General features: G+C 47.6%; 1 protein-coding gene across 2 annotated transcripts in view; it reads right to left on the bottom strand.

Annotated features, from left to right (window-relative positions):
- The window catches only part of BTBD11 (BTB domain containing 11), a 180,696-nt gene extending 159,793 nt beyond the window's left edge, over positions 1 to 20,903 (bottom strand). For both annotated transcript variants that reach the window (XM_032105398.1, XM_032105399.1), the window contains exon 1: positions 19,746 to 20,903. In XM_032105398.1, the coding sequence (XP_031961289.1) occupies positions 19,746 to 20,703 (958 nt within the window). In that variant the 5' untranslated portion in view covers positions 20,704 to 20,903. The remainder of the gene's footprint in view (positions 1 to 19,745) is intronic.
- Positions 20,904 to 22,921: the final 2,018 nt, after the last annotated feature.

Raw genomic sequence — 22,921 nt, 5'->3', positions numbered from 1 at the left:
GTGACAGCTCATGGACTTCCAGGACAGTCATTGTGATCTTTTAACCAGCTATATGGTGGGATGAGGTTTTGAAGTAACTTCGTGCACAACACATATTCAGCAACCATTTATGAAACACCAAAGTAAGTAGAACTGGAGCCAAAACCCACTTATTCTATTTTCACCCCCTCCATTGCTGCTGTAGTGGTGACCTGCTTTTTCCCTTCCCATCCCAAGCCTAATCAGATGTTATACACGTTAATAGTTTATGTCAAACCCATATGACCATACTCAGTAGATCTAACTAATCAGTTAGGAATGAACTTTTGTGGCTCCCCCCATCCCTGCACACATCAAGTTTTACCCCAGCTGAAGGATGAGATAGAAGCAATATCAAGAAAAAATTAAGGCAACTCAACTATCAGAAGCCAAACTGCAAAAGTTAAAAGTTACTAAACGCTATGGACACATTTTGTGTCATCCCAAAGCAGCAGAAGCAAGAGCATCTAAAGAAAAAGCTATTTTCAGCAGCACTGATACAAATTCAGAAATTAAAATACCACACTATGGAGTGCATCCACTTGGTTTGCAGGCCCATATGGCTACAGCAATTATCTCCACTCAGTTCACCTCTCCATACACTGGAAAAAGGATGGATTTAGAAAGGATGGAAAAATACTGCTTAGAAAGAGCAACACTTTCTCACAATTTCTAAAAACATTTCTATATATCTTACCTCAAAAGAATATGAAATAGCATTATCATAGCCCATGCTAAGCTGTGCCATCTCCTAAGACACAATCACCGCCACACAGAACCTACATGGGGTAGATCAATCACCCAGCAGGATACCAGGGACATCAGGGCATCCCGGGACACCACAGCACAGTGGGGACAGCCCGCTGCTGCTGCTTCCAAGAGCTCCAGAGGTTTAAAGAAAGAAATAAAGTATACGGCTAAATGCTCCCTTTCCTGATGCTGTTTGCACATTGTTAAAGGGACAACTCCATTTTTACAGCACTTTACAGGTCACATTGAAGAATTCACCATTTAAACCCACACTTGGTTTCTATTTTCAAAACCTTTTTTAATTCTTGATAGGATTGGACTGCACAGCCTGGCATTCCCAGCTTTACTTTGCAATAGGTCATGATTCCCAGCAACACTGGCTGCCTGTAACTCTTCACAGCTATGCCTGTAGGCATTTCACATTAAAGCCAGGAAAGTCTGAAACTTTGGGGGAATTGCAAGGAGGCTGGGTGAGATAGCTGCTTAGCTCTGCTTTGGGGGAAACATCACCTTCTAGCAGATGTTTACCCTATGGATGATAAATACAGAACACCAGAGACCACCAGCAGTATGATAATTCCTAATTAGTAACAAATGCAAGTCAGAATGCATGGAATGTACCATGTACAATAATTAGTAACACACTGCACCACGCACGGTACGTGACACTGTTACTCCAGCAACCTCCCGCTTGGTGAAACAGGCACAAGGTTAGATTTCCCAACACAACAAAAAGTTTCAGTTTAAGAAATTTATTTGAAGGATGCATCACAGTGACAGCTGAGGAACATCCAGGCTGGATGTTACGCCTCAGGCAAAAATCCCAAATCAGCCCCACTACTTTCCATGGCCTGTGGATTTTAAATGCAACCTCACAATCCAGAATTAGAAGTGAAGTGGAAACCTTGTGAAGAGGCCGCTCCCTGGGAGTGCTGCCTTGGACTTCACTAGGAAGGTGTACAGCACTGATGCAGGCAAAAGGCCGTGTCACAGTGTGCCTTGGAGGAATGACTGCAGAAGGGACATGGCCACAGGAGCATTGGGAGAGGCAGCTGCCGCTATCGCTTCCAGTCAAATGCGCGGCAGCTCCCATTACCGCCGAGTACAGCGGGGAGCACTCCGACATGTTTGCTGCACCCACTGATAGCTTTTTGACACTGCTCTTCCCTCCACTGTTTACACACTGAAGCAAGAGAGAGGTGCTGGGAAGGCAGTTCGCCTGTAGAAACGCCTGCCATTCAGAAGCCAACCTTTTAGCACACACATGGGTAAAAACAAGCACATGGCATCAAAAACTGTTGAAGCTCTCAAACACTGAATGGATCTGCTGCAACCTTCCCAGGTACCACGCAGAGCTGATCCTTCGCTCCAGGCACCCTTAAAGGAGTGGGAGGAGAGCCATGCAGCAGATACGCTGTGGGGTTTGACTACACTGCTCCACAGATACTACATTAAATAAGGGTGGGAAGGGTTTTATGGCCCCATTCTGTGTTTCAATCTCAAATTCACTAGTTTTCACTTATGGACGAGGAAAGGGAGGAGTGAACGTGGCAGAGGGCAGCACCTAATGTCGTATCACCCACTGTAACTGCAATTGCGGAGACTTGTAGCAGCCCAGCACCATCCTATCAAGACATGGGATTATCTGACTCCAGATACAGCCACTACTTGAGGAAGAGCGAGACAGAGAGGGAAAACAATTCCCATAGAGTTCAGCTGGTGCAGGGTGACAGAAGAGGAGGGCTGGAAGGAGCCTCCAGAACTCACTCCACACAGGAATTCAGCCAGTGCTTTTGTCACAGGAACATTACTCATTCCTTCCTGCTTCCCTTGTCTTTTGTTACAGATCACAAACCCAACATCTACAACGACTGAAGAAGCAATTATGGGCGCGTCACTGAAATACTGCAAGGACAGAACTATTCCAAATTCACGTACACCCTCACTGCTTGCTGACAATTGTACTTGCTACAGGCCTGACTCTGTACCAGCTCACACCCCACAAGGGGGTGGAGCAGCACTGCCTCAGGTACCATCAACACCTTGCAAACCAACCATGGAGGTGGATGCTGAGCCAGGCTTTCAAATGCAGGCAGCACAGTATCGTTTGCCAAACCCATGCAACTAACAACTGCGTGTTTTCCTTTGAGGCGTATCAACAGCTGGCTCTGCTGAAGAAGTGATCGAAGACATCTGCTACCCACATTTTGGGGGGGTGCTGAGTCAGTATGAAAGCCACTCACAGCAGTGTTCCTGAGCAACCAAAACTGAAGTTCAATTTAGTTGGTCAAACAGATCTCTTAATTTCCACAGTGCTGCTGGCTAGCAGACAGCAAGCAATCAAATACAAATGTGGACATTTAAATTTCAGTCAAATTTGGATCCTTGCAATGCAAACAGATGTACCTTCATCCAGGTACATGCGCTTTCCAGAGAGGAGTAATGATACATTGCAAGGGAAGAGTCTGTCGGTCTGTGTTGCTTCAGGTATTGATCCTGACACCCAAATGCCATCCTCTCAGGAAAGCAAAGTTATTCCTCCCGTCTACGTAATTTTTTTTTTCTGGATAGATGTCTTGGCCTGAAATGTTGCTCAGATTCCAGGTGTCTTTTGAGGTTCAGTGCATGCGTGCAAGAACAGAAAGGGCAGTGTCCCATGTTCCCACAGTATGCTAATTGCTATTCCTGCATGGATCCACCCTTCTTTGCCACTTCCCTTAACTCTTACTTTCTCCCAAGGAATCACTCACAGGCATGCAGGGCAACACACGATGCATAAATCTCCCTTCAGTTTCCTCCAAATTTAGGCATTCACTTTGCACAAGTCAGGAAACATATCTGGCTCTTTATTACTTTTATTTAAAGACCATAAATCCCTCCTTCCTTCTCTGGAGGAGCCAATAGGACTTGTTAAGCCTTCTGGTTCCCTCTGCTGCCATAAAAAGGTGCAGAGTTTCCGAATGTGACCAGCTGCTGCACAGAGGCCTTGCTACAGTCTCAGAAAACATCCAGAGTTCACTGACCCCTTGAGAGAACCTCCCATGGGACAGTGCCAGCCTCCCAGCACTGCCAAGCTGGGGGACATGGTGCTGGCAGCAAGGGTCACCTTGCAGAGAGGCTTCCAAAGACCCTCCTCTTGGCCCCAGGTCTTTGCAAGCAACTAGGCTTCAGAATTATCTACACAGTGCACAGGGCTGAAAGGAGTGGTCTGGTTCTGCAGCGGAGATCAAGAAGTCAAAGCACTTAAGCTTTTGGTTTCTACTAGGCTTCCATGATACTGTCTTTGAAAAGATCAAAGCCAGGCATCCTGCTCACAGAGAGCTAGACACCAACAGAGCATCTCCTTACCAGCCCAACGGCATCCCCAGACTCACAGCTAAGAAAAAGAGAAGCACAGAGACCCCAGCTCTCCAGAATCTCTACATGGTTTCCACCTGACAGAGACCAGGGCTAGTGCAGGGCAGTGAGCCAGGCTGGGCATGTCAGGAGATGTACTATTTCCATATGCAAAGGCAGTACCTACCCCTAATTTACATCCCTTCCAGCTTCCCAAGAGCCAGGGAAAAAGCTCCCACAGGTAGCTGATGCTGCACCACAGCAAGAGGCATCAAACTCCCTCCATAGATAGTTACAGTTGCACTTGCCACTGGTGCTCTCCTGCATGAACAGTGAGGTGACAGCAAGCCCCAACATCCCCAGACTGGAATAGCTGCACAAGTACAAGGTTGGTTTGTACATGCTCGAGGGAGGTGGTGTTTCCCAACACTACATTTACACATGTAAAACAAAGGCAAATTGGCACTAGCTGACAGCTTATCCAGCACCCTGAGGCAGCAGGACTGCCTCAAATGACTCCCTGTCAGAAAATCGCTTGCACTCACCGGGAGAAGGCATTGGGCAACCTGATGGCAACAGACTGTAGAGTATTTGCTATATATGGATACCATCCTTAAGCTGCCCTCAAAAATGGGTGGCACGCCAAAGCAGTGACATGCTACGTGCTAATGTCTCCATGTCCCCACCAGCCATTCATTTCAAGTGTGTGTGTTATAGACAGCTTCCATCGACAGCTTCTACCAACAGCTTCCATTAACAGCAGTGCTTCACACACAAAGGCTGGTATCACTGAAAATTGTCAAAGGAGGGAAGTATTATACAGAAGTTCAAATATAAGATGTTTTTCTCCAACAAGCACACTTCAGGAATAGAAACCACAGTAAAACACGGTGATTAACACAAGTATGTACATCTAGGCGAGCTCTCAGTAACTCAAGAAGATACCAGGTCACAGACTCATTTGGTGGATGAGTTTTTTCTTTTCTCTTTCTTTTTTAACACAGTTATATTGACTTCAATGGATCTTTCCCACTCTTCAACCACTAGATCTGCCTGATGATGTATTTACCTAAATGAAACTGAAGACACTTTCTCTCACAGTAATGATAAGACTAAGAAAGATCATTGTAGCACACCATCAGATATTAGGAGCAGAAATTTCAGGAAGGTTTACAGTAATACTTGAGGCCATGAAACTAAATTGTGCTTTCATTACCAGCTGTGGAGTTTTAGGCTTGGACCTGCTGCTCAAAGTCTATAGAGAGGGTAAGGGAAAAATCAGCCAGTATTTCCATCCTTCTCTGTAATTTGAAAACACTGAGACATATCTCAGGGTATAAACCACACAGCTCTATAAATAAAATAAATTACGATTCTGTACTCTTTGGAAGAAAGCTGACACCAAATTCATGTAGTAAATCCAAGAAAAAATAAGCCTGGCCCATGGCCCAAGCACATAAGAAGCTCCCCCTTGTTCCCAGGGAGGAAGCTTCACCAACACCATTAGTTTGCCATTCCCGAGGGGACTTATATCTACAGGTCGTCCGCAGTACACTAAACGTCTGTCTGTACACTGCCCCTCCAGGTAGAGGCAAGTGTTTATTAACAGAAAGTGCTACCAGCAAAACTCCTGCAAATCCCTGCAAAAGGCTGAGCTCCTCTTTTCAGGTAAAGAAATGGGAAATCTTTCCAGTAAGTCCCAGTCCCAAGCTCACATGACATGGACACCTACAACTGTTTCTCTCTGCTACTTGCAGTGTCCCACTTTTTAAACGCTGTCACTTGTATGAACTGAAGTATGACCTCTCCCTGGCACAGTCTTTTTTAAAGAAAAGCTGCTACATACATATTTAAAAGCAAGTAACCCGCTACCAGAAAATACTTAGTTTTGTATAAGCCAATTATCCTCTGCGGTAAAAAGATCAGATAAACACAGTTTTGAAAGTGTGTGGTTAGAAAATGATTAAATGTATCATTTTGGCTCTTTTATAACAAATTAAAAGATGGAACTGAAGAATTCTTTCATTTCATATCACTAAAGGAATCTTCCAACAGAAAACTGTCACTTAAAATCTCTTCATAAACATCCTACTCAGTTTCAAAGTGGGGGACAAAAGTGCATTACAAAGTACTTTAAGAAATTTATTCCCTCTGTTCTCTATCCCCTCTCTCACCCACAGTACACAGCAAAGAAAGCAGGAAAACACCTTGGAATCCACCAATATAGAACCAGCAAGAGCTTTGCCTGCCAAAGACATCAGGATCCTTCGGCGGTGCCTATAACCCACCATGTCAGGAGACAGAGCTGCAGTTCCTGTAAGCCTCTGTCCTCTGTACATGACACAAGCGTGACTGTTCAGGGAGTTTACAAGAAATGAATGAGCACATGCAGACCCATTTATCAAAATCCTTGCAAAATGGGAAGTTGCATTTCTTACCTAGTTTCTAGGAAAATGAGTTTTACATGGTTGCACATGCCTGCCAGTTCCTCCACCGTCCCTCAGCAACCTTCTAGCTCAGGGGCAGATTTCCACCCCCTCTGGACAACGACTCCAGCATGAGGGATGGCCACAGACAACTCCAAGTGTTATGGAAACCAGAGATTTAGGAGAGACTACATCATTTTCCCCCAAAGAAGAGAAGGCTGGCAGCAAGCTGAACTTTTGTCAGGCACTGGAGAAGCAACACAGGAGCATGTTGAATGACACAGAGATAGAAATAGCATTCATCAACCCAACCCAGACATGTAGCCACCCTCCACTCCCGGGTTTTGGCCATAATTTAATAAAATATGGAAACTACTTGTGTTCTGAGCAGCCCACCCTGCCTCACGGCTTGCTCTGCCTTCCCCCAGGGCCTCCTCCCCACACCATGCCTGGATACCACAAAAGGGGCCACGGGCTGCTTTTCTCAGCGAGATCAAACCTTTCCCTGAGGGTACAGCACTCAGCCAAGCACCTCCAGCCTCTCAGACAAATCCAGTGATGTCAGAAAGATGACAGACCTCCACCAAGACCCCAGTCCTGTTATCCACAATCCCACAGGGAAAGACATGTGGGCAAAGCCTTAAAGTCCACAGCCCTTCCATGGTGCTTTTCCCCCAGGTCAGTCACCATGGTTGTCACAAAACATGGATCTAAGAAAGCAGAGCACCAGCCCCTGGCATGCTCAGGGAAATCCACTCCCATCCTCTTCAATTAATGAAACATGGTTTTTTATTTTTCTGCAGATCACCCCAAAAGAGTGGGGACAGTCTCCTTGGATGGAAGAAGCTGAACTCAAATGCCCTGCATCCACTTTTAACAGAAATTGTTTGCAGCACTTATTTGCAAGAAAGCCACAATTAATTGTGCTACAGTATCAGTAAACACACTGGTTACATCATTTGAGCCCATTATTTTCCCTCCAAGAAATTACATTACTACATTATTGATGCAACAATCCAGTGTAATGAAATGGTACTTTGCATCCTTCTTTCTGCTTTACACCAAGTTCACAGTGCTATAGCCCTGATACTAAATTTAGTGAGGGTTGTTTTGGGTTTTTTTTTTTTTTCCAGTGGTCAAAAATTCCAGTTAACAACCTAAAAAACAGCCGCAGAAGAAGTTAAAACACCTGTCCCTAATCAACTGCAAAGGCTTGGGTTTCTCTTTGATACAACTCAAAATTACAGCTATTTCTAAATACTCTGCTTTTTTAGTGAATATTTTTACCTCGTATTTTTACTTGGACAGACTATTTTCAGAAAGGCATTCGAGAGAGATTATGCCAGAAAGCAGTAAAATAGCAAGCAAGCTGCTTATGCAAATACTGAACTTCTTTGAATTTAAGGGGAAAGAAAAGGAGCAGTATCGAGAAGGTCACCACTCCTAATGAAGAGAGCACATATGAAACTCAGGGAAGGAAGAGTTGCCCATGTCAAAATGGCAAAAGAAATCCTAGAGAAGTTAACAGGAAAGGAGCTCAGAACAGTAGAACATTCCGTCCTGCAGCTCTTACTCATTTGCAGGACGACAGAAAGCAACGAAGGTTACTGGTGTGATGCTGCAGGAAGCAGCCTCATTTTGCAGTGCCCAACAGCAGCGAATGGCTCTGCAGCACAAAGGGCAGGAACACCCACCACATCTTGTGCAATGCCTGTAAAGGCTGTCCAAGCAAAGCTTTGGCTAAAACACAAACCAGTACTTCCTCTGCAATTATTAATATAGGATTAATGTAATCTTTAGAAACAGTCTCCATGTGCATAACCCCAGCATGTTGTTTCCCAGCCACTCCTTTGCAATTATACAGTTCCACAAACCCCCACTGTGCTGGGAAAAGGAGAGGGCTCTTTAGAGTAACTTTAAATTTACACTTTCAGTCTTGCATCCTGGCTCTCTGCAAAAAATTCAGCAGTTGCTCAAGTTCCCACTTTGCCACTCAGTCCCCTGCATGGTGCAATCACAGCTTCCCCAGGTGCCTTCTTTCTGGACCAAGTAACACCACTCTGGTTGACAATCACTGTACTGAAACAGTCCCCTTGGGCCCCCCCCCCCCCCAATTTCATTATCTTTTCTGCTGTTTGTTCTGTTCTTTCTCTTTCTGGAAATCGGGCTATGAAACTGAACTAATTACTCCAGGCTCAGAGGATGTTTTATGTGGGGTGCTGAATTGTTCTCATTTTTCCTTATGCCACGGCCAACACTTGTGTTTAAATATCAACAACTTTTTCTGTGTATCAGTGCAATGCCAACAGCACCGCAAACCTCTAAAGGAAGAAAGATCAGAACTCGTCCCAATGATGCTTCTCAAATCACAGTCAAGGGGAGAAGTAAACTGACAAGTCCTCATCTTCTTAACACCTCTTCCCTCTAAGCACTGTCCTTGCCCACAAAAAGGATGTTTCCGAGGGACTCATCCAACTCAGACCTTACCAGACCAGAAAATGGGTAAATCCCAACCCTAAAGACCCCAGCGTGTGCACTCCACCTTCTCACTCCAGACAGGAATGTCTTACCGGCACTGTCAGAAGTATGCAACACAGATTGCACAAGCAGTCAATGGTACAGGTCTAAATCTGCTCAGCAGCCAGCTTTGTAGCCAGTTTTGCAGTTTGGGTGTGTTTGCACTGTTTGCATGAGAAGCACCTGTTAAGTAGGCAGCAGCCTGGTTCCAGCTAAACTTCCAGGGAGTCCCAAAACATAACCCTAGGTTGGGCAAATCAGAGCTATCTAATCTCAAGCTGACAAAGGTGGCAGTAATGGTGACAGGGTCCCATCCAAAGGAAAACCTTGCCTTGCCTCCTCACTCCCAATGAAAGAAGTCACCTGCAATAGTGGCTGATGCCTGAGCATCCAGGGCCAGCCCCAAACCTTAGAAACACTTTGTGACTCACCAGCTCCTGCCTCACACCTCACACTGTCTGTAATTAGAACTTCACCAGCCCTGATAAGGCAGTGTTCTCCCACCCATCTGATAACTCAAGTCCCTCCACAACCTCAAGCTCCATCTCGTGACTTTTTCTCACCATGACATCGCTGGTCAGAGGAGGCAGAGTAGGCAGACATCAGCATCCCCATCTGCTCTGGTGGTTTGAGGGCTCTCATCACCACAGGTCACCTTATAAAACCTGCCAATTATCCCACGCATAGGCAGTTTCTGTGTGCTGAAGAGAGGTGACAGCCCATATATCCTTCCTGAAGATCAGTTAGACTATCTGTACACTTAAGGGGGAATGAGTTTTGGCTAGGGTGTTTTTCTCTTGTTGTATTTAATCTTGCTTCAGAAGCACTCAGCCACCACAGTTTAACTGCTGATGTGTGTCAGACAGCATCACCGACTCACTTATCTTGGCTCCCAGCATCCTGCTGCAAGAACACTGCTGCCTAAGTTCAGCACCCTTTGCATTACATAGGTGTTTATGTCATTCCTACATTTAAACCTGTGAAGTATTTCAGACTACTCCTCATCTTACCCATCGTTTACCAAACATACTCTTTAAGATGGAAGCAAGGAATCATATGCATTCCCACAGGCAGGTATTTTTCATTAAAAAGAGTCTGCACGTTGCTGGTGTCTGCCCCTGGATTCAGCCAGCTTGCAAAACTGTTTTCATTCTCCAAAAACATTTGATGCACAAGGCAATTCTTTTGTGAGCACACTGGTATAATGAAGAACTAGTTAACAGGTAAAGCACAACAGCAAAGCAACAGCAGGTCGTAACTACTGAGGGATGGCTATGCTTGGGGTTGGGATTTATTCCATGTTAGAGGAACTGCGCATTTTGAAACTCTTTCTCCTCCTGAGAGCATGCCAGATAATTAAACTGAACCTCTTATTTTTAAAATCTAATTTACTTCTGAAAACCTACACTGCTGGACTATTTTTAGAGTTTTTCTTATGTGGGCCAGCAGAAATAGGCTAGAGCCAGGTAGCACAAGGCCTCACAGGCTGCGCTGCACAATCCTTAAGGTGAGCACCATTAATCAGTAAAACAATGGGAAAAAAATCCTTTCAAATTAGGAATAAGTATCTGCAGTGAGGTACTGATACTCATCTTCAGTTTTGGAAAAGCTTATCTTAAGTAAAACTAAATCTGGGCCTACAGCTTTGACTCAGGAGTTTCTTTAATTTGTTACCAAATGTAAGACCTTATCCTGGTGTTTGACAGGCTGTCCTTACTACCAAAATCAGTGGGAATGTTGCCCAAACAAGGACTACAGGACTGGGTTTAGCACTACCTTTGGAACAGCTAGTACCATACAGCACCCGGCACAAGACGTGCACTAGAGAAGTTAAATAACACAAGTAGCACAGGGATACTTTTTCTGAAGTACTGACTTATTTTATAAGCATCTAGGGAAGTAACAGCATCAGAGGTACCTGCATCTAACCCCTAGCAGTTATCTTTGTTATATGGCAACCCAGAGCAAAATAATCTACCTACCCAGATTTACAGTGAATGACTCAGTGAAACTAATTTCTGTGATATGCTGGCATGCAAAGAAATGCCCCTGTATTGCAGAAAAAGAAATCTTCTTAGCATTCTCCACAAAAAAAAAGCATCTCAGTGGGTAGCCAAAATGACTCTGACCTCTGAAATCTCTCTCATTTCTGCTGGCAGCACTTCATCCACTTAAGGGCTGGGAGTCCAGTATCCATCCCCAGGCATCTGGCCCACTCCCCAGTGGCAGCTTGCCTTGCTGCCGGCCACGTTCACTGCTTAGAGGTGACAGAGAAGTGAAGATGCTTCATCTGGGGCAAAGGACTTGTAGTCTGGGGAGTACATATGGCCCACAGCACCACAGTCTCTATTTTTCTGCTGGATAACATCCCAGAGAGAGGCTTGCAAGACTTGCTCAGCTCTTTGCAAGAAAAAGCCAACCTTCCCTGACTGTAGCAACTTGATCACAGCCAAACACAACACATAAGCAAAGGCACTACAGCCCAACAGTGTTTATCCAAAACTACCACAGGGCCATAGAAACTGCAAAACACTGCAGGATGCAAAGTTTCCTTCAATTATTTGACCGCCTCAAAAATGCAAATGCATTCACCATACCTCTGCTGCAATCCCAGCCCTGCTCACTTCCCCCACCTGGGAGCAATATTTCATAGCAGTGCACTTAAAAACAGGGTGGTTTTATTAATTTTAAAGCCTCAGACTCTTGTAGGTCCAGGTGCTACTCCACAGCACTCGAGGACAGAAACCTGGTCCTTGAAGAGGTCTCCTCTCTAATCTTTTCAGGGGTCCCTGTTCACCTGCTCACTCCCCAGCCTGTTCCAAAACCTTTATGGCTGCCTAAAGCAGCCTACGTGCTGTTCACATGAGCAAGGTCTATCCATGTAAGAGCTCTGGAAAAGCCACGTAAGGCTGTGAATTTGCTGACCCAGAAGTATTACCAGTCCCTCATGGCTCAGCTGCAACGCCTCCGTGCACTCCTATCTCCTGGCGAGCGTCCCGCTGCCTCCCACACATCCTGCAGCACTGATCCCTCCCTGCACTTTCGCTTTCAGCTGCCTCAGAACAGCACAGAAAGAGCTTATACCTGTCTCCCGTGCTTCCATGTTTCTTTTCAAAGATCCCGGTATCAATATCCATCACCTCCTGAAGCACCACGGCAGGAAGAGCCCAGTCCCCAAGTGTCCTGCCAGCGAAGTTCCCATCAAGCAGATCAACATCCCACCAAGCACCAACATCAGTCAGCCACACACGACCACCCACAGGGATTTACACCGGGTCTACCACTGTGCTTTTAAATGGCCTGGAACCCACTGGTCCTTCCTCCCTTATCCACCTCTGCCAGCTTGATTCATCAGGCACACACACAGTCACGTGTCCTGAGGTCTGTTGGTACAGGGGGTCTCATGTTCTTCCTATTCCTTATTACCAAGCCAGTATTGTTTAAACCAAGTCAAAGACTATTTCTTTGCCTTATCAGTGATGAGCCAAGAGAATGCAGGAAACTTCAAGTCTCTTGAGCACCTTTTCAGTCTCCAAGCTGGTCCACATATTTACCACTGGATGCCCTCTTACCATATTAGAAAACCTCTTGGGTTGTTTTCAGGAACAACTACACCAAAAGAAGGGCACTGCTTACTATGAACGCAGCCTAGGAATCAAGAAAGAGGATAAAGTATCATCAAGATGGCAGGCACCTCTTCAATGGAGCCCAAGAAAATGGTCATGTCCCATAAGCCATGCTCTACAACTTTCTCCTCACCCACAAACTGCCATAGTAAGGAAGTGTGATGATTCAAAAGCATCAGCACATCAGGTTAAATTAATTCAAGTAACTGAGACAAGCCTCAGCAAGGTGTCAGCGTGCCTGTGCCCCATCCATGCTGCTGAACTGATCCACACCAATGCAGCTCCTTCTTCTTCAGCTGCTCCCAGGAACATGCCCCTCACTCCTGCTGTCAAAACGAGCCAACAGCTTCTCACTGACTCATTTCGCCTGATTAGTGCCCTCCTCGCTTCTGTTTTTACAAGAGAAAAGTGTAGCCCTATGAAAAGCAAAAGGAGTGACTAGACATCAGATTATATCTCCTCACATCCTTTAACAGCAGGATAGATTATTACCTTCTGGGAAAATGGGAAGCTTACGCACTGCCAGACAAATGTGGCCACTGATAGAAACTCTTTGTTGTAGGAAATCCCTGAAAGCAAGGATAGACCAAGAACCAACCACATGAGGCTTTGGCTGGCACAGTCCTTTACAATATCTGTGTTTTTTTCAAGTTGTCCAATTGAACACCTCTGGCAAAGTAACCAGAGGTTAACCTGGTCATGCAAGCTCCGAGGTAATTTTCACTTTATGTCTTTTGAAACCTTTAAAATACTTATCAGGTACACAACAATTGCAATTACAGATTTCTACAGAGATGGTGCAGTATGTTCCTTTCGGTCAGCAAGTAAACAAGGACAAGAGCAAAGAAAGAAAACAGTCCCTGCTTCTTTCCTATGCCTTGCTAAAGCCTCCTAAATCCTGAGCAAAGGAAATCAGCCTCCAGACAGAGCAAAGGGACTGGCAGAATGGCACTGCAGACAGAGCTGGACATGACGGCCCAGGCTGGGAGACTGAGGCAGCAGGAATCCTGAAACCGGGAGGAGACTGGGAAAGTGAACAGGCACTGATGTGATCTACCATTCACCAAGCATCCACTTCAGCCCCCACGAGTACACAGAATGCCAATCTGCTCAGGGATACAAATGGTGGCAGTGCTGCTGCTCATCACCCTCACTGCAAGAAAACACAACCTGGTGATGAACTCCCTCATCCATCCCCTCCTTGCTTTTCCTGTACATCCTCTGCTGGGCCAGCAACAGAGATATTTTGCGTGGAAACTGCTACTTTCAGCAAGCCACCTGAAGGGAGACCCTGCTCATTTTGCACTACACATTGGCCAGAGGAAATTACTCCAGGCAGAGGATTTAATTCCCAACACCCATGTGCTACAGGAAACAGCTCTCTCCTCCTCTGGTGCCATCTCAGTGAGCAGGGCTTTCTCCTGTCACACCTTCATTAGGGGAAAGGTGAGGGGAAGACCATGAAGCTTTTTTTCTAACTTCTGAGATAGGAGAACTCAACCCCTGACCAGGACAAGGGAGAAAGGGATCAGGCTGTAGATGTCCCCAGCCACTGCACCACTGGGTATTTACTCTGGACAATGTGGAAGGTTTGTGACTGACAACCAACTGCTTGGTATGACACACACTGCAGAAACACCAACACATTAAGAGTGGTGTCTTTTGCGTTTTTATTAACTTTGAGCAGCGGAAGAAAGAGCATTTACAGTAACGTTAGGAAAAGGCACAAAGCTGTCCCTAATGCTCATCTGCACCTCATGTCATCAGCTCACAGGATGGCTGAAAGACCACATGAAGCCTGTCAGCATTCAGCAAAAAAGCCAGGAACCCAATATACTGCTAAAACTATACTGTTATTCCCCTAACATGCTCCTTGTATACACAATCACTCCCAATCATCATTCCAAAGCCTCATTTACATCAAAAACTAAGTAATGTAGATGCAGCCTAAAAACTCCCTAGCGTGGCCAAGACTATAAATGCTATTAAGGTACTTTCCAACATGACAAAAGGAATAATCATATTGGCAAACATAAGCTTTATGATTATCCTGGGTGCTTCTAGTATAACCATTTCTGGGATTTTTTTTTTTTTTTAATGTTAGACTCATAACTGAAACAAATTACATGAATCAAAACATCCAGAGGGGAAACAAACCATCATCACCCAGTCAGTCAAACCTCAATCTCCCGCTGGGTCTCTCTACTTCCTAGTTCCACCATTGCTCCCTTCTCAAGGTGTCCTCTCAAGGCAACAGAGGTCTTCAACAAGCACACACAAGCCAACTATCTTTCTGTCCTACTCCTGCCAACATCAGGTGTCAAACCAACCCACCTCCCTACATGGAATGGAGCATGGTTTCCCCACTGCCATCCCAGCTCCCACCAGCATCAGTGGCCACAAACCACAAACAGGCAAAACCTTCTGCCCTTTGGGGATCTGTCCCCCTCTCCCTCCCGTATGGAGAGGGGATAAATCCACAACTTGTTCAAAGAGGTTGTGGAAGTTTGCTTGGGAGGTTGTCAGGTAAGAGAATCAAGCAGAAATACACATCATTTGTTGCACCATCACTCATGTCAACCTCTTGGCATGGGATTCAAGTGCCTTGGAATAGATGGCAAAAACAAAACAGCAAAGACCTCTAAGTGTAACAAACTGGCACATATAAGAAACTTCAACCATATTCCTTTTTTTTTTATTTTACCAGCAAAAAATACAATGCAAACAAAAGGGGGGGAGGAGAAGGGGAGGAAAGGATATTATTGAAATCACAGTTTAAAAAAAGGCCAAGAAAATGGCATGAAATTCCATTTTGTGCCCAAATATTCCCCTATCATCTTAGCTGAAATAAGTTTTAGATTGATTTTTATGTTGCCCCTAAGGCCATAATGGCATCCTGAATAGCTCAATTACAGCAGAAACCAGAAAAGTAACAGATAACAGTATGCTTGCCAGTAAAAGAAGGGTATGGTCTCTGTATGCACACATGTGTGTATACATATGTATCAAAATTTAAAAGCATTTATTGATTTGGTTAAGCTGTGCTGATATATTGGTGCTGCTCATTTGCTTGGAGTCCCCCTAGTTAGCCTGAATTAGGAGAAGAGGCTGAGGTTAAACTGAGGTTAGCTGACACGTGTCAGCCAAGCCTGACCTAATCCTGGGTTTCTAACTAGTTTGATCTTCTTCTCTAAATAATATTAAGAAGAGGAAGAAACCACAGGGATGCAGTTGGGTTCCAAATAACTATTTTTAGAAGCTGTACACAAACAGACAAGGCAGAGTTGTGCATGCTGACTGCTCCACAGAAAACTCCTTCCTGTGATCCCCAGCTCCCTGGCTGTGTCCCTCCCAGCCTCTGCCCTTCCCACCACAAGCCCTGCCACAAAGACAAAGAGACCCCCCCCCAAGAATGAAACAGGTAAAACCAGTTTTCTTAACTCTGTATTAATCCAAGTGCTGTCTAATACCATTCCTCTTCCCGGTGAAAGAGGACCTCCATAATACAGTGTAGGTGACTTCGAGCTACTTGGATCTGCCATCCAAGCCTCCCCTGTTAAAACAACATACATGGATTTACTCCAATGATTTGCACTGGATCCAAGACCTGGGGAAACTTCCCATTCATCTCAAAGCATTTCTCAGATCTGGCCAAAAGTAAGGGTTTGATGAGCAATAAAGAAACTAAAATAATATTGCTTAAACTACAGAGGTGCCAGCTTTTACTGCCTTTCATTGAGCATGCAGTATTTTTCTCCCGCTGTTCCAAGGGAAATAATACTCTCTGCAACCGTTATAGGATGTAAAACATGCACTGTGCTATTCAGATGGAGCTCATAATTGAAACATCTAAGCGTCAGTAAATTCCCAAACATAAAGTTTTTAATTTTCATTCAGTCATGATGTTAAAATTCTGGGGGGGGGGGGGGTGGAAATTACTACCTCAGAATGCTTTTAAGGTCTATTCTTTCTGATATAATAATCAGAAAGATAAGCTCAGTCAATATGCCAGCAGCTGCTGCCGTACTCCAGCGGCTTGCTCCCGACGGCATCGCCTGCTTTGCCTTTGCCATCCCTGCCCGTCTCACACAAGAGGTTACCAAGAGGCTTATCAAGGACACATGGCCTGCTGCCTGTAACACATGAAGAACTGCCAATACCTTCATCCACAGGCTTTTGACCCTGCAAGAGGGATGAGCAGGCTCCTGTTGCAGAGTGGGGCTCCCGTTGAGGCAGCTGTCCAAGCTTAGGCCAAACATACCCAAAAGAAGCCCAGCAGGCTCAAGGGCCCACAGAAAGAACCAGCTCAAACATTTTTGTCTGAAGACACATGACCATCATTTATAGGAAGGAGAAGGTTATCTTGCAATACTGATCTTATTCAGCAGCTTCCAAGATGACCGAATATGACAAAAGCTAGAAAACCTCAGCTGAAACCACTAAACACTCTGCACAACTTACAGGGAAGCCCTGAAAGGCTGGTTTGTGTCTTGCAGATCCTCAGACCATCTTCCCCAACACTCATGTTCACAAACTCTGTTAGAGCAATTCTTGGACTGCATCATGCACAAACTCATGTTCCTCACTTACTTGCACCCCATGATATTCACAGGTTGCCTGTTTCACGCTCTGGATGAACCTTAAGGTGGTGAATTTAGCCTGGAAATTTTTTAAAGGTTTGACATTTGAGTCCCAGAGGGAGGCACTTCTCCCCACAAAAACCTACCTGTAGATAAGGTACTGTTACAGAGTCTGCTTTTGCACTGCTTTCCATGCCCCACCTTCACTCAAATCACACTGGCCCTGGTACCTTCAGAAAGGACCCCACCACCACTTCTTGTCCACACCTGATGGACCAAATCTACTGATTTCAGTGCTTGTGTGTTCACATGCCACCCAGCTGGGAAATGACACCCCAGCTTATTGAACCTCAAGAGTACACAACCTGTCTCCTCTCCTGGAGAGGTGCAAAGAGATGTGAGAAGTCTGCTACCTCTTAAGCTGTGCTGTCATGGTGTTTCAAGTACTGAGGACAGAGGAAGGATGAACTTGTGGTTAGGCCACTAAACAGAGATGCAGCTTCCACAGTCCAAGCCTCCTGCCACAGATTGCCCCAACAGTTTCCAGCTGGTCAAATAATCTCTCACATCAGACTTCCCCACCTTTTTTTAAGTGCCTGAGAAGGAAACATTTGCAACCAAACATGGAACACTCAAGACACCAAAATGGTGAGGCCTATATAAATAGATACATACCTCACTGATGAAGAAGCAGGCTGATGTGTTTAATCGTTTATAAAGGCTGGTTTAGTTGCCCTGAAAGTGCTTAAGAGCAGGTAACACACCCTTTGATTAAATCTAAATAAACATTAACAGCAGTAAAAAATGGCTTTTACTGTGAGGAGGCCTGGCTCTTGCTTGCACCTGTAACCCTAAATATATTTAACAGGATGCCAAACTATGTATTATAAGATGCTACAAAGTAAAACAACATTACAGACATTTGCATAGAAAGGAGGGAGACATAGGGAGAGAGGCAAAAACAAAATGGACAACTTGCTAGGGTCTGATTCGAACATCTTAGAAAAATGCTATTTGGTCAACTCAAGACTGAGCTACCAAGGAGATTTGTGGCAGCTAAAACTACAATAAAATGGAGATGAAAACTCTGTTTCGTGTCCCTAGAAGGGAGATAAATGAGGGTCAGAATGAAGTTCATTTAAATCCACTGAGCTGATACAGAGGGAGTTAGAGAGAGCCGCAAAACAAAATGAAGGGCTCAGTAGGAGCCTGCACAGCCAGTGCTGCAATGTCAGAAATGCAACACAGTGCCATCTGAAACCTACAGGCACCATAGCAGGACTCAAGGAAAAAAACAACGGTGGCACTCCTAGGGAAGCCATGCCTGCCTGCAACAGCACTGGAATAACGCACCAGGGTCCTGCAACACAAGCCCCCGAGAGCGGATGCATTTTGAGGGGAGGTTCAGCGAAGCCTCAGGGGAAGACATCCACTGCTGGACTAAAACCACCAGAGGAATAGAACTAAGCAGCATCTATTTACAGCAGGGAGCAGTATCTGCCCCTTTCTTTTGCTCCCACCTGGCATCCTCCTTTGGGTCTCTTATGGGATAGAAGGTGCCTTAAGACAATAGATAATTAGCTGTAATGCATCCTCTGTGACTATAACAACTTAACAAGGCTTATCTGTAGACGTATCTAGGCTTCCAGTTATCCTTGTTCTCCCAGTTCCCTTCCTCTTCCAACCCTCCCCCCCAAAATATTTGCATCTTAGCTTGACAGGTATTTTGAATTTTAGCTTAATAAAATTGTTTGCATGTGTCTGTGCACGCTTAGGAGAAGATAAGAAAAAAACATCCTATTTTAACTCTGCCTCCTCGAGACACAGCTCGTTCCATTTTCCCTTCCCTGAAAAACAGAGGGAGCTGAAATAAGGAACATCAACTTTGGAACACCACTCTACCGAAGGATAACTTATTAAAAATATTAGATTCATCGTTTAAAAAACGAAGGGAAAAAAATGCCCAGGAAGTTGATGCATCACGGTGTTGCATCTGTGTCAAGCTCTGGGTAAACATGCAGCAACATGAATGAAATCTGTCCAGAAAGACTGCATTTCAGCGCCAACCACGCAATCGCTGGCCAAACCACTGCATATGTAACAAAAGTTTGATCTCGCCTGCAAGCGCTCAGCTGCGCTTCTGCCATTTCCTGTGGAAAACTGAAGCTCTGAACCACTGTCTCTCACCCAGAACTCGCCGACACTTAGCCAGCTGCCCCTAAATTCACGCCAATCACGCCGCGGCAGGCGGGCAGGCAGCCCCGGCAGAGCCGTGCGGGGGATGCTCGGCAGCTGCCCTCCAGCCCTCCCCGCGCCCCGGGCCGGGCACCACGGTGCAGGGGCAGCCGCGCCGCTCCTCCCTCCCCGTTCCCCCGGCCCCGGCGGCAGGTGCGGCGGCGGCGGCTCGCCCAGCGCCCGGGGGGGCGGACGGGGGCCCGCCCGGCGCAACAGGTGGTCGGTGGCGCCCGGTCCCGCCCAGCGGCCGCACTCACCGCTGGCGTTCTTTCCGCAGATGAGGTGTTGGTAGGGCTGCAGCAAGCCCCAGAGCTCGGGGTCGTTGTTGACCGTCTGCTCCAGCGCCTCCAGGGTGAAACGGGGAGCCTCGCCGCCCTCCTTCTCCTTCTCGGCCGGGGCGGCAGCGGCGGCGGCCGGGGGGCGGCCGGGCGGCGGGAGAGGGGCGGCGGGGCCGGCCAGCACCCGCGCGTGGATGTCGCGGAAAAGGCTCTCGGTGCCCGCGGTGAGGTAGATGGCGGCGTGCTCGTGGATGCGCAGGGCCACGCGGCTGTCCACCATCCAGCGGTAGAACTTGCCCACGGAGAAGGCCAGTCCGCACCGGGCCGACTTGCCGCGGCTGAAGCGGTCGCCGCCGCTGCTGCTCATGTTGTAGAGGGAGAGGGCGCCGAGGGCGGCTGCCGTGCAGCGGGCCGCCAGCGTCCAGCCCAGGACGATCTCCATGGCGCTCCGCACCTCGTGCTTGGTGCACTTGGCGAAGCGGAGGCTCAGCCGCTGTGCCTCCCGGGCGATGCGTACCAGCGCCCGGCTCACCAGCGTCGAGAGCCGCGCCGCCGCATCCCGGCTCCCGGGGCTGGCGGCGCCCGGCGCCCGCGGCTCCCGGCGCGGCGGCGGCAGCAGCAGTGCCTCCACCTCCTCCAGGCTCCAGGGGACCTCCTCAAGGTCGGGCAGGAGCCGAGAGCACTGCTGCCCCGCGCAGTCCAGCACCTCGGAGTCTTCTGCTAGGACGGTGTTGACGGTGTCGAAGCTGTTGTGCCGACTGTGCATGGAGTCAGTTAGGTGCGGCCAGCAGCTTCCTCCATAGGGGTACGCGGGGTGCGAATCCGAGCAGCACAGCGACAAGTTGGAGGAGCGCACCGAGTCCGCCGCACCACCATACCCGGAGTCCAGCGTCAGGTCTTCCAGCGTCCTCACCGCCGTCTTACCTCTCCGGGCCATCGCCGCACTTCATGCTGCACCCGCGGGACCCGGGCGGGGAGCGGCTCACAGGAACGCGGGGGGAGAGAGCAGCGACGGGGCGCGGCGTGACCCGCCGGCCGCTTCGCTTCGCTCCGCTCCGCCAGACGGCAGCGAAGCGGCGCTGCTGCCTGCGCCCTGCTCCTGCCGCCGCTGCCGCCGCTGCCGCCGCTGCCGCCGCTGCCGCCGCTGCCGCCGCTGCCGCCGCTGGCCGAGCCCCGCTGCCGGCCCGGCTCCTGCACTGCGCCGCGCCGCCGGCCCGACACCGCACCGCAGCGCAGCGCCGGCCAGCGGGCGCGGGGGGCGAGGCCATGCAAAGCGCCGCCGGCTCGCAGCCAATGGGACGGTGAGGAGGCGGAGACATGCAAAGCAGCGCGCCCGCCGGCCAATGGGACTGCGCCCTGCGGCGGCCGCGCCTCCCTTCGCTCCGCGGGGCCGCACCGCGCAGCGCGGGCCGGGAGGGGGCGCGGCCCGTCCGGCGCCGCCGGCCCCACCGTGTCCCGGGCCCGCCCGCGGAGCCCGCCGGGGCTGAGACCTGCGCGCAGGCAGCACCCCGAGGGCTGGGACTCTGCGCTGCAAAGCGAAGATGTGTTAATGTGGCCCTGGCCCCGCTGGCAGCCGGGAGAGTGCGGCCAGCCGCGTCCTCTGTCCTCGCGGCTGGGAACAGCACGGCTCTGCTACGTGCATCTACGCCGTTCCCCCGGCGTACGAATTAGAGTCCCGCTCCAGCCCGCACTGGGTTTTCACACCAGTAGTTCCCTGTTGTTGCTATAAACAAATGACAGGGAGCATAGGCACTCACACGCATCTCATCAATATATTTTGAAATCAAGCAGAAACTGCCACGTAAGAATCCCAGCCATCACTCGAGTCAGGAAGAGCAATTTCCAAATAATTGAAACAAGTACAATAAAGCCCTTTGACATTCTTGACATTAACCCATTAAGTATCGTGAAGACTTTGACAAGTAAGATTTGTACTGGGCTTAGGGCACATTTCCTATGCATAGTAAGATGGTTTTTGTGCAAGACAATTTATCCTCGACTAATGTATTTTAATCTTACATTGCTAGGCTTTAGCTTTATTAGAAGTTGCCTGACTAATAATATCCCAGGCAACAGACTGAGAATGTATATGTTTGTGTGCTCTGGTTTTGAATAAATCTTATAACCTTTAAAGCATAAAATACCAGCAAATTTCTATCCCTTTAAGGATAAAAGCCTAGTAAACACATTTCTTTGTCATGCCAACAGAGGCAGCCAAAATTCTTGGGCAAACAAGGCAAGTCATGTAAGAGATTTCCCTGTCCAAGCAAGCCTGGCACTCCTTCAGCATCACCTTCCTACAGGAAAGGCACAAACACAACTACAGGGAGGCTCATTTGTCAGGTTGGGGAGAACTATGACACCACCAAAAACACCAAAAGGGGGTTGCTCTCCAAATGAAGTCAAGTGCCAAGTGTCAAAAACTGGTTTCTCAGCATAGTCTTGGTCTTTTCACAAGATGCAGTATGCACAATAGGTTTCCACAGATTTCCCAAACACCACAATATCCTGATAAAAGGTAGAAGAGCTGAGAACAGGAGCAACCTGAACTTAAGCCACTGTCACAAGTGAAGTAAGACACTGAGGCCTGTGCGGCTGGCAACAGCCAGTCTTGGGGCTGGCTCACCAAAAATGAGAGCATACCTCGAGAGTAAAATCCTGTGGACTTTGCAGTGATCCAGCAGTATATCTGGCAGTAGAGCCCTCTGCTGTCTTCAGCGCCTCAGTGCAGTGGCTGCTCAAAGTTCCCCTTTACATTTGGTAGGAGATGGAAGACACCACCACGACTAAACCCCTCAGGATAGTAATTTTTCTAACTTCATCCCCCTGACTCTGCCCTTATGCTCTCACAGAATGCCACAACTGCACACGCTGAGCATACGAGAGAAGGTCAAACTCAGGGAAAGTTCAAGTTGGGGAGGTTGGGTTTGTAGGGTTTCACAGAGACACAAGGTGGGCATCCAGGGAGGATGAAACAAGTGAAGCAGGTGTTTTGTTCACCAGCCTTTGTGAAAAATGGTGCTGCTGAGGTCAACACCCACCTTGGGTGCTGCATCATTTTTAGGCTACAACACTGCATTTGAGATGAATAGGATAAATGAGAAGTGGACAGTTGTCTCGGGTACTGTGCAGACTCAGGCATTTATATTGTTGAC

The sequence above is a fragment of the Corvus moneduloides genome, chromosome 4 (genome assembly GCF_009650955.1).
Source record: "Corvus moneduloides isolate bCorMon1 chromosome 4, bCorMon1.pri, whole genome shotgun sequence".
In the NCBI taxonomy this organism is placed as follows: Eukaryota; Metazoa; Chordata; class Aves; order Passeriformes; family Corvidae; genus Corvus; species Corvus moneduloides.
The sequence above is the reverse complement of the archived record's forward strand: the minus strand, read 5'-3'. Positions and strand labels throughout refer to the sequence as shown.